The 11672-nt window shown below is 45.0% G+C and overlaps 1 protein-coding gene across 1 annotated transcript; it reads right to left on the bottom strand.

The window, feature by feature from the left end:
* Window positions 1–1195: 1195 nt before the first annotated feature.
* Window positions 1196–11290, bottom strand: LOC115674554 (uncharacterized). The gene is made up of 9 exons (XM_030596967.2): window positions 11078–11290; window positions 10646–10721; window positions 9638–9867; window positions 9361–9563; window positions 8811–9255; window positions 8374–8733; window positions 8105–8283; window positions 5043–8015; window positions 1196–3963 (listed from the first exon to the last, which is right to left on the bottom strand). Exons 3-9 carry the CDS (start codon window positions 9837–9839, stop codon window positions 1393–1395), a joined length of 6933 nt encoding a protein of 2310 aa, XP_030452827.2. The 5' UTR covers window positions 9840–9867; window positions 10646–10721; window positions 11078–11290; the 3' UTR covers window positions 1196–1392.
* Between the last annotated feature and the right edge of the window lie 382 nt (window positions 11291–11672).

Here is an 11672-nt window from a genome sequence, read left to right as displayed (position 1 = left end):
GAGTTACCCCATTTTCATGCTACATGTAAGTGTTTTATCACGTGCCATTACATCCACGAGACGGTTTCTTTTTTTTTCTCTTTTTGGGTCTCACTCCTCTCTTTCGTGTACATGTGTGTGCGATGCTCATGGGAATCGAACCCTGAATTTGGTCGAGCTTCAAAGCCCCAGCCTAGTAATTGAACATGGATTTTTTGTCCAACCCTGCCCAATGGGCCCAAAAAATTTAACAAGGACACCCTCCATTGATCAGGTTTAGTCTTTCATGACTTGTCGCTCAGGTTGTCACCACTGCATCGGGGGAACCTGGGTGCGCGCATGGACAGAAAACAAGCTTTACGGTTTTCCAAGAAGAAAAAGATTGGCTATCTCATCGGCCAGATATAGGTTGATTAACCCATTCTCATTAAAATTAACTTTGTGAAATAACATTTCTCAATGACATTTTAATTGTTCACGTCGAAACAAATGGAATTTTGTAGAATGGGGTCATGGGATAGGTGGTCTTTGAACTTTAATTGATGGTCAAGATGGTCATTTGAAATGTCTTTTCTTTCTCAATTTAATCGCCGAACTTTTAAAATCTGGTTTAGGACATGGCATCAAGGTCGTTAACTTGCCGTCAGTTTGTACACTTTGTCGTCTACGTTGCATGATGACCATCGAGGATGATGGAAATCCGAGACAAGGGTCGGATTGAAAGCACTAGAGTCGGCAAACAAATCACACTTCCAAGCAGAACTCACAAATGTTCGTATGAACCGGCTGCTACCCGCCGCCGCTAAAGGGCTGCCATCGACGAGTTTGTCGAAGCTCTCTCGAAATGCATTCCGGCGAAGGGAGGGTTCTCTTTGTTCGAACGCGCAGGGCCCCTTCTGGGAGAACTCGCCGCTCTGCATCGTGGCGGGTACCGAGAAAAGCCGCCGACGGTCTCCCTCCGCGCCTTCCTCGAGGTTTATCCGTGACGAGCGGCTTACCGCCAAGGCGAGCTACTGAGGGGGACACCACACTCCACGTCGCAGCGAGAGCTGGCAAGGATCTGCACGGCCGAGCTCCTCCCTCAGCCGCCGCAGGATCGTGGAATGGCGAACGACAAGGGAGGAGCATGTCGTTGCATGAGGCTGTGTAAGAGTAGTCGACGGTCAAGTTCAGTGTATCGGGAGGGAGAGAGAGAGAGAGACTAAACGAGATCCTCTTATGTTAATACCATGATTAGCATGTTCTTATGTTCTCGTGTTTATTCGGCGAAGATCGCCAGAGATTATTATTACACGAGACTGCTGTGGGACAGCGTTCAGGGACTGTCCGCTTTCTATGTATCCGAACTACTTTTGTGTCTCTTTTTATATGGTAACAACGGGCAAAATCCTCTTTGATTCATCATCATCATCATCATCTTGATCTGATGACCTCTCCCTTCATGGCGAGCGAGAGTGCGCTCAAGCTCCCTCCGCTCTCCACCGCCACTCCAGGCATGGCCACCGCCCTGCTCCCGACGAACCCGCCCTCCCCGACCACGATCTTGCCGAACTTCACCGCCCCGCCTTCCCCGTCGTACACGTGCCCGAACAGCAGAGCCTCCCTCTCCACGCTCCCGCCTCCCTCGACCTCCACCATCTCGGGGTTCAGCACCGCTCCCATGGAGTCCACGTAAGTCCCGTTGTCCAGCTCGATGTGCGACCCCATCAGCTTCATCCACATCAGGAACAACGCCGACCCGGTCGTCATCTCCACGAAGTAGTCCCCGACCACGGTCCTGATGGCCTGCCATATGGTATCCATGAACACCCCTCTGCTCCATATATGCACCGTTTCGTCCTCTCTCTTCTTTCCCACCAGGATGTACTTCGCCGCCACGCAGGCCAATGCGGCTAAAATCCCGGTTGACACCCAGAAGAAGGGGAACGTCCAGTGGACGGGCATATTCCTGGTGTTCTTGCAGTGGAGGAGCAAGTTCAGGGGGAAGTAGATGATTAGTCCGAGGAGAAAGTAGGGCAGTATTGTTTGCAGCAGCGGCTGAGCGAAAACAGCCCAAGTGGTTAAGTACCAGGGCCTCGAAAGGGTCACTTTCTCGGCGTCTTTTCTCTCGAGTGAAGCGGCCATTGGACACCCGGAGAGGTTGACCTTCACGTCCGACTGCTCCAGGAAGACCCTCCATGCCTCGGGAAGAGGATCTCCATTCCTCAGGTGCTGGCAGATCTCATAGATTAGTGAACGCCCGTGATCGATCGATGCGCTCTGACTGCTTGAAGTCGCCCGGATTACATCCACCTCGTGGCATCGGAGGAATGGATTAAATTCTAGCCTTTCTGAGCCTTCTTTTGTCAGATTTTCATTGATAATGACCTCCCCAACATCAATGTAGGGAAACTCCGATTCGTCCCAAGGTTTCGTGCAATCGAGAGCAATGTCGCATGCAGCTTCGTCTTGTGGAATTGGCCTGACTTGAAGCTGGAATATGTAACGGACCCCATTCGGAGAGTTCACACGGTTCTGGAAATCTTCAGCTAGGAAAAGTAATGGGCGGGTGTCATTAGCATCTCTCGGTATCGCACCAGTTTCAGGCGGAAGGATCCCCAAGGGCTCCACCTTACCAGCATCTTCCCCAACGTTGTCATCAGAGGGCCTCAACTTGAACTTCACATACATTTCTTGTCCATCCTTAAAGCGGAAGAGCCTACAGATGTTCGAGTAGTAATGCATATCCACATAGGAGTCAGCTTGACGGAGGGAGGTCCACACTGCATCCCGCACGTGCGGCGCCCGCTTAACGTGCTCCTCCCTTGCGGCAAGCCCGCACACCAGCCAGGTTGCGAAATCGGAGATTGTGCGGGCATAGAATGCCTTCCCTGTCTTCAATGTCAAGTCGAGAAGTGGAGAATCATCCCCCTTTTCATCCGAGAGTATCCTTAGTGCCGCTCCTCGCGCATCTAACCTTGCATCATCATCAGCACTCAAGCTATTGCTGTGGCGGACAATGACTGTATACTTCTTTCCAGGGCCAAATATATTGTGCTCTGGCAATCCTTGAATGTCATCGTAGAGTTTCAAGTATCCCTTCCCGCTAACACCAATACGATGGAAGTATCTCGATTTCACCTTCAGAGTCGTCGCTGCCAAGTTTGCAGCCAAATTGCCAACTATCTTTTTGTATCTCTGATCCATCTCCTCTATCCTGTCATCCAAAGCGTGTATTGTGTTTTTTACCATAACTGGATTTTGAGACCCCATGTAAACACCACCGCTTTGGAGAACTGAATTCACTGGAGCAACTGAAATTGCCCCGAGAATAACATCCTTTTCGACTACAGAGCCGGGAAGTATAAGGCTTTGGCTCCCAGTAACTGAATTATCTTTTACATCAACATTACTCTGGATGTATCCACTCCGGGAATAGAAACCTGTGATGATCTTGCTAAAATCACCTAAATGGACACCGGCACCTATTGAGACCATCCTTGGATCCGCAATTGGGTTGATGGATCTGATGGAACAATACCTGCCTACTTTTACACCTAACAAGCGCAAGTACACGCAGAAGGCTTCTGTTCCAGAAAGAAGCTTTGCAAAACGGAGGTGGCAAGCAATGGCAAGTCGGTGGCCAAACCAGGTTTTGATTTGAGTCTGCTTCTTGTCTTTACCAGCAAGCAAATGGGTAAAGATGGATGTCAATAAACTAAGGACCAGGCCGTGAGCAAAGTATGCGATTGCCAAAGAAATGGCAAACTCGAATGGATTAGGCGGGGCGTTCGTAAACATGGTGGCGTATGCCATGATAGTGAACGGAACCCAGTGTAAGGCTCCCGAAATGCAAAGAAAAGCCAACTGTTCAAGGGAAGGAACTTTCTGAGATAGCCTCATGTAGAGCAAGTAAACGGCAGCGGCGGACAACGAGCTGAGGAAACCAACCATGTAGATGCCCATGAACTGTTGTATGGTCTCTTTCAGAGTTCCAGGGGAAACCTGAAATGTTGCAAAAGTAGATGCCAGATTATTGAATTGCACAATCAAAACAGGAACAAAAGATGCATGTATCATTCTCCCAGCAGTTTATTAATGTCACAGATACAACTCTGAGCATCAGAGACCTCATGAGCGACTGCCAAAACCAAAAAATTAGATTAATTACAACGAAGGATACTGATAAAAAGAAGAAAAACCAAATAGTTCGATTGACTATTTTGTCCTTCATTTTCATACATTTAACTGCTAATTTACCCTCAAAACAAAAACACAAAACTTTCAGCATCCTAAAAAATAAGTCAACCAATAGTGCACATGCTTTGGAAATTCTAAAAGGAACTTCAAGAGTAGGATGACTGCGAAATTTCCACCCACTCCCTTGTGAAATAACGTCAGGAAAACAATGACAGCTCAACTGGATGCTTCCATCAAGGGTTTGGAAATTTTTTCTTCATCTCAGTCCACATTGATTGAGTCAATTCACTATTTGTAGGAAGATATTAGATGCCCTTTATTATCCGGACCAAAAAGCAGACATCCTTTTCCCTTTTGACACCGTTGCAAATAGTAACCCCAATATACATTTCACTACCAAGAAAACAAAACCAAGAAAAGGTAATTAAAGAAAGTATTCTTACTAAGCAAGTAGATAAGATAGGGCATTATTAGAAATACTTACTAGAGACTATAGTTAGATTTTGCTATCCGGAAAACCATAAACAGATATATAACTATATAAATAAGTAAAAAGCATATTTTGATTGATTTGGAGCATAATGAAATTTTGCAATGAATAGATTTTGGTGCACAGACTTCGCTTGAGAGTGCAACTCTGCGTGCTCTAATTAAGTAATTGTCATAGTTACCTATAATCTAATCTATCATCAGGATGTTTTTATTATTGAAAGAAAGATAGTTGCCTCTCAGAGCTGACTTTTGGACCGATTAAACATATAAAAATGGGTAGAGCACAAACAGAGAGTTCATATGAATAAAACAAGTACCTATGAGAAGTGCTTAAAGTTTTTACCAAGAAACCTGCGCCTCTTATCAGAAAAGAAAAGGAAAACAGCATTTACCTTCAGTATGTTTTCTGCCTCGGCCATCTTAAGGGCAGACTTCCCACCTTCACTTTTCTGCAAGGCCGGTACTTCAGCTCCTTCTCCTAAAACACTTCCTTTCTGGACAACAGCATAAGGGCCAACTGAGCAATTCCTGCCAATCCTTATTGGCTGGAATCTCAAGACACTGTTCCGCACTTCGTGACTTTGAAGCAAAGCACCTTCTGCAATCACTGCTCCATCTCCGATTGAAACCAGAGAAGGGTCTGTTATGTCAACTGTGTCTAGTAAAACTGACGATCCGATCCTTGCTCCAAGCATCTCAAACCAGTGTTTAAGGAACACCGTTCCTCTGAGATGCACCGCGAGGACTTTGGAGGAAACCTCCTGAGCCTTGTAAAGTGCCCACCACTTGACAAAATCCACAGACCAGACAGATACTTCAGGAGTCAAGGCGTAATTTATGCGTAGGAAAGAATTACCGAACAAGGCAATGGATATGCTGGTCAAGGCAATACAGAGGATCCAGGAAAGAGGTGCAAGAAGCACGACACTTGTATGATGCAACCAGGGAAGTCCATGAATCATTGTTTGGCTGGCCGAAACCAAATTTTGAAAAGTGGAAACTGATAAATAAGCAGGGAAAACCAGAATGAAAGAGACATAGAGAAGAGCAAGAAGTTGGTAGGACCAGATACGCCAGCGGTGAAGTCTGGAAATTTCCTTAGAGAAGTCAGCAGTGAGGATTTCTGGCTCTGGATGGTTGGATTGGGTGGTGACTAGATGGGGTTGAGACTTCCTTAACAAATTCTCGGCAAAGTTTGCCAAGTCTGCTATGCAGGTTGCAGTGAATATGTCTACGGCTCCAACTGGGACTCCAAGAAAATCCGAAAGCTTTTGAGCAGCTCTGACCACGCCTATCGAATCAATGCCATAGGACACAAGGCTTTCCGTGGCTGAAATGTTCTTGATTGCGATTCCTGTCTGTTCACTGACTAGCTGCTTCAGAAACTCCACAATATCTCTACTGCTTAATTTTGGGCTTGGTGGTAGAGAACTTTTAGCAAGGTGAGATCGAGGAGTGTTTCCCTCCCTACACGTCCCAGTGGTAAAAGATCTGGTCAGTGATCTCTTTGTCACAATTGGATCTGGAACTATGTTGAGAGTTCCATCAATAAACTGCTTGAGGCATTCGAACCTCTTGATCTTCCCTGAGGTTGTCTTGCTTATGGTTCTAGGCCTAATCAACTTGACAGAGGCGACAGTTACCCCATGTTCTTCCACCACACGGGATTCAATTTGCTTTATGATGTCCTTCTCGACAGGTTTACCGTCTTTTAACTCTGCAATCACAACCAAGCCAACCTGGTCAGAAGCATCCGAAAGTGAAATGCCTTTTGCTGATAGGACATCTTCAGGAACACCGATGACGGCACAGCAACCAGGGCGTAGAAGCTCAGATGAGCTCTCAACCGTCTTCTCAACATCTGCCGAGTAAATGTTTCTCCCAGCTACAATAATGAGATCCTTGATTCTTCCTGTGATGAACAAGTTACCCTGGATTACCCGTCCCAAGTCTCCAGTTCTTGTGTACTTTCTTCCAGGGTACTTCTGAAGCTTGTTTCTGAAAGTTTTCTGGCTAAGTTCTTCCTTGCCCCAGTACCCAATTCCAGCACTCGGACTACTAATCCATATCTCTCCTTCCTTCCCATCTTCATCAACCTCTAAATCTGCATCAACAATTCTTATATCAACATCTACATCATCGGGATCCACGTATCCACAGCAAATTCTTCCCTGCCAATCTACCAAGATAGGCTTCTTTTTGCCATATGCACAGCTGACAAAGACACAATTTTCTGCCAAGCCGTAGCCTGGAGCCATCACCTCCTGAGAAAGGCCAAAGGGACGAGTGAGCTCAATAAATCTTTTGAGCGTTTTCTGCCTCACTGGTTCAGCAGCTACCATGAAAAAAATCATGGAAGAGAGATCATAATCGAGCACCTTGGCCTTGTCTGCTTCTAATCTTCGAATTACTAGCTCAAAGGCAAAATTGGGTCCTGCACTGTGTGTGCCCTTGTAATCACTGATCGTTTGAAGCCACAGGAGCGGATTCTTGATAAACGTCAATGGAGAAAAAAGGATTGCTGATCCGCCACAAACCATTGCTGTAAAAAGTCCTCCAATCAAACCCATGTCATGATACTGAGGAAGCCAACTTACCAGCACAGTGTTTGAAGTGCTTTGGTATCTCCTCCGCATCAATTTGACGTTATGAATGAGTCCACCATGTGTTATCATAACACCCTTAGCATCACCAGTTGAACCCGATGTAAATTGCAAAAAGCACAGATCATCCGGGTGAGATTCTGATTGAATGGCAACGTTTAGAGCAGGCAAGACCTTAGAGCTTTTGATCCAAGAATCTGTGTGCAGCCATGGAAGATTAGGCCACTGAGCTGTGCTTTTCGCAGTTTTTGTGGTGAAAGAGATCAGATTCTTTACTGACCCTGCCCTAACTGCAGCATGATAGCCAACGGTTGACAGAATGGCCACTGCATTGCACGACTTAGCAATGTTCTCAATCTTCATAAGAGCCTGTCCACCTCTTTGCAATGGATCAGGTGGAAGTACTGGAACGGGTATGACGCTGGCTCTTAAACAACCAAAAAAAGCATCAACGAAGTCCAGACCTGGAACATGGACAAGTAAAACCCTGTCACCTGGCTTGATAGTAGGTTTCCGGCTTGTCAAGAGCTTATGAGCAATACAAGAAGCATTGGAGTCAAGCTCTCCATATGTCCTCTGGCACACCACTGCCCCTTCTTCATTGATCCAAGTATAGAGAGACTTGTTTTGAGTAATTTCTTGAGCAGCCCAGTGCTTTAAATAGCTATCAAGTGTGGGGAGGTTGGGGAAATCGACTCCACATGCTTCACTCAATGTTTTAAGTCTGGTCGCTTCTTGGTCCAGTTGCAACGTGAACAAACTCTGCACAAAAAAAGTATATAGCAGTAAATCATAGCTGCAGTAATACTCTTTCCGTTTTCAGTAATCATAGATCTAGTGAGCTGACTCACCTTCACATAAGGAAATGTTGGGAGGGAATTTGCACTGGCAAAGTGCTTGCAGATTAGAGCCATGGCATAAGATGAATTTCTTTCTGTAAGCTCGAAAGCGAAAAGACCTCCTACGTAATATGTGTTTCGGTGACCCTGAAGTTCAGATTCTACTCTCTCATAAAATCCGTCCTTCATATCTGCGTCAAATCACAGAGAAAGTTATAAAAAGTTTTGTACTTGAGCTTGTGGCTTGCACGAATCACCTGGGTATGCGTTGTTTAACATACCTTCGCTGCCTACATGAGGAAAGTACTTGAAACGCCTCTGCAGAACGACCTTCTCAACTTGTCCACCCATTCTTTTAACTACTTCAATTGCGAGATCAATGACGTTAGATCCCCTAATATTCACAGAGTCGCCGTAGGACCAGAACAAGAAGATATTGGTGTCAGCATAAAATCTTTGCATTGCAACCGGATGTCCGATTGTTGAAGGGTCGTCCATGTATTCGCCCAAATAATAAAAGCCAACAGGGATGCGTTCAAGCCCCTTAATCTTCAAGACAGTGGTGTAATAATCTATTGTTTGCACTTTGCTGAAAAGCTCCCTTTCAAGGTCGCTCACATCCAACAATCCGATCTCAGCTTCTGCAGTGACAGCATGTTTATGAAATCCTTCCAAACAAAAGACAACTATTAGAGGGGGAGTAAAATACTCGACAAACCTGCAGAAGACGGAGGTGATCTGTACGTTCTCGAATTCTTGAAGGGGAATGCACCTGAGATGATTATCTTATCAAATTCCTTATGCTCAGTTTCTCCTCTAGAATTGGTGATATCAACATTAACACCTGAGCTGTTGCGTCTGACTGCTTGTACTACAGTATTACAGCACACTTTTATCAGAAGAGACTGGCTGATTTTCTTCCAAAGGCTCATATATCCACCTTTCATACGTCGGATTTTTCCAGCCATGCTAGTGCGAGTGAACTCATGAAGGTAAGCATAAGGCATGTCTTGGACAAATCCATACCCTGATGCGGTGTATCCATATTGGACAGACTTGGGAACACTTTTGATTCCATGAGCTTCCAGATATGCTGGGGTTAAGTCTGATGCAATGTCACTCACTGCATGGATGCCTATACGATTCGAATCCTTTGCCTTATCCTGCACATGACATGAAAAGCCGACTAAATGAAAATGTAGCAACGGCCAAAACCAACAGTTACTAGTGCAAATGGACACTTCTCTGCGTTACTAAAAGAAGGGTACCTGGATTTCTAAGGTGAGCGAGACTAGAGACATATAATCTTCCGCAACATTAATATCATGATAGTCCCCAGTAAAACTGTCAATGAGTGCTAGTTTGTGGAGGTCCATTTCCTCTAATTCAGTCCCAGATTCCTTTGCCAAGTGAAAAATGACTGGTGCGCTGTTAGCCGCAAGAACTTGACCACCCAAATCATAAACCTTTTCTGTACGGATGATCAAAAGATGTTAGTAAAGGTGGACAGCCAAGAAGAAAATAAGACACCCTTCTCTTTGGTACCTTCAATTTCTACTGATTCACACATGCCTCCGACAGAATTGTGCTTCTCTATAACAGTGATGTCTCTATAACCGAGCCTCGCTAGTGCATAGGCAGCTGATATTCCACTTGGACCCCCTCCAATTATCCCGATTCTGGTATCCATTGGCAAGCACGGATGCAACTTGGAAAACTGATCTTCTACTGATTTTCGGGAGTCCATAGTTGATGTTGTCGCACACTATCAACACCTGTTGGGATCAATCACACCAAACTGAGTCTAGTTATATTGTTTGCATTACCACTTCCCCTAAGTGCAACACAAATAAGAAGGTTCATATTGCTGTACACCCAAAGGACAAATTGGAAAAAAAAAGGGAAAAAAATAAATCCTAAACTATGCCTTCATGTCTATACTGCTAAAAAGCAAGGACATAATACAGCTCAGAACTCCATTCAAGACAGAAGAAAGAAGTGTAAAGAAAAATCGACTGTTGACAGAAATCAACAGCGTTTAAAGCAAAGCTCCAAATCATCAACCAGAGTCAGACATGGCAGACAAGTGCTTAACACATTTTTAACACCTAAGAAGATCCGGATACGCATTATAAAATTCTTCCTGAAATCTTGTAGCCTACCATTACTTATACTGATATCTGCTGAACTAAAATCTGATTCAGTCGACTTCAACAGATAAGAAATGTACGATAGTTTGTTCTGATCTACAAATGGATCACAGCCAAAACCAAATGATACCATCTGATAGTCTCTCTATGTTATAGAAAAGTGCTTAGTATAGGATGCTTGAAGAATAAGCTCTGTTCTTAGATTTAACAGCTAGACTTGCAACAGAAATGAGATTGCAAAGTGGAAGGATCCAAAAGATGCCTTCGGGAACAACTTTGAATTTGGAAAATGCCGTCTTTAGTCAAAAGGACAATAGCCCCAGAATGCCTGTACCACACCCCAAGAATCACATTACCGACACTGTTTCCACAACCACGAAAATGAAGCTCAGCTGTATCGAACCTTAGGATGACGATAGATCAAAACTCGCACCAGAGACTCCTGCCGTGACAGCTTGACGCTCTTTCCGTACCTCACCCTGTAATGCCATCGTCAGTGGAAGTGAGGAGACCGAATACTCAAGAGACCCATCAAAGCATAACAAATTCTTTTTCACCCGGCAAAGCACGATGCATTCCTTTTCAACCATCTCTACACAACTCATTACTCAGACATTATGGTGGCGATGCACAAATCTCACTGTTGAAAATTATCAAATACTTCTATAGCACATGAACATATATCTTCACCCACATCCAGAAAGCTCTGGATAACTGAAAATTCTCTCTTTCTCTGTCTCTCCCAAGGTGTCAAAGTTTGTGGCAGGGACACAATAATTCAAAAACCGAAAACAAGAACAATGCAGAAAGGCTCAACATCAGTTGGTGGACTAACCCAAGAGTGCGAAATACGTTGCCAAATGGCGAGTCATATCCCTCGAAGAGAAAAATCCACAGCGTCAGCGACAGCAGCGGCCGTTCTTCCACACACCAGAAACGCTGAACTCACGCTCGAATTTAACCAGTCCAGATGCCACATCAGTCCAACAAGAAAACGACAAGAACCACAACTTTCTTTCAGACCAAAGCGAACGCTTTGGAATCAACCACTCTCTTCGGCAACTCCGAAGGATCTCCCAGCCGGGGCGCGAGATATTCCCCCATCCGTGCCCCGCAGGAACCTTGCGTCGCATGATCATTCGCGCGAACAAGAAGAAAGAGCCTCGATCGGTTTCGAGGCAATCGGCAACGTATTAAATATGCGAATTCGGCAAATGGGTCGTGTCGGAACAGGGATCTGTTTTGGTCGCTTGCTCCTTCAAAGGCGAAACATGATTCTCGCATGTAAACTTTTGCCGGTAGTTTTGGCGGCAAAGGCCTTTTTGGGCCGTTTTTGGTGGTTGATGACCGATAATCAAGTCATCATGTTTCTTCTCAAATGACAAGATCCGGATGAATGGTATAAAATACGAAATTTTATGGTATGATTA

The sequence above is a fragment of the Syzygium oleosum genome, unplaced genomic scaffold (assembly GCF_021117445.2).
Source record: "Syzygium oleosum isolate NSW1041296 unplaced genomic scaffold, Sole_v2.1 Sole_v2.07, whole genome shotgun sequence".
NCBI classification, from domain to species: Eukaryota; Viridiplantae; Streptophyta; class Magnoliopsida; order Myrtales; family Myrtaceae; genus Syzygium; species Syzygium oleosum.
Note: the sequence above shows the minus strand (reverse complement) of the source record. Positions and strands in the feature narration are given on the sequence as shown.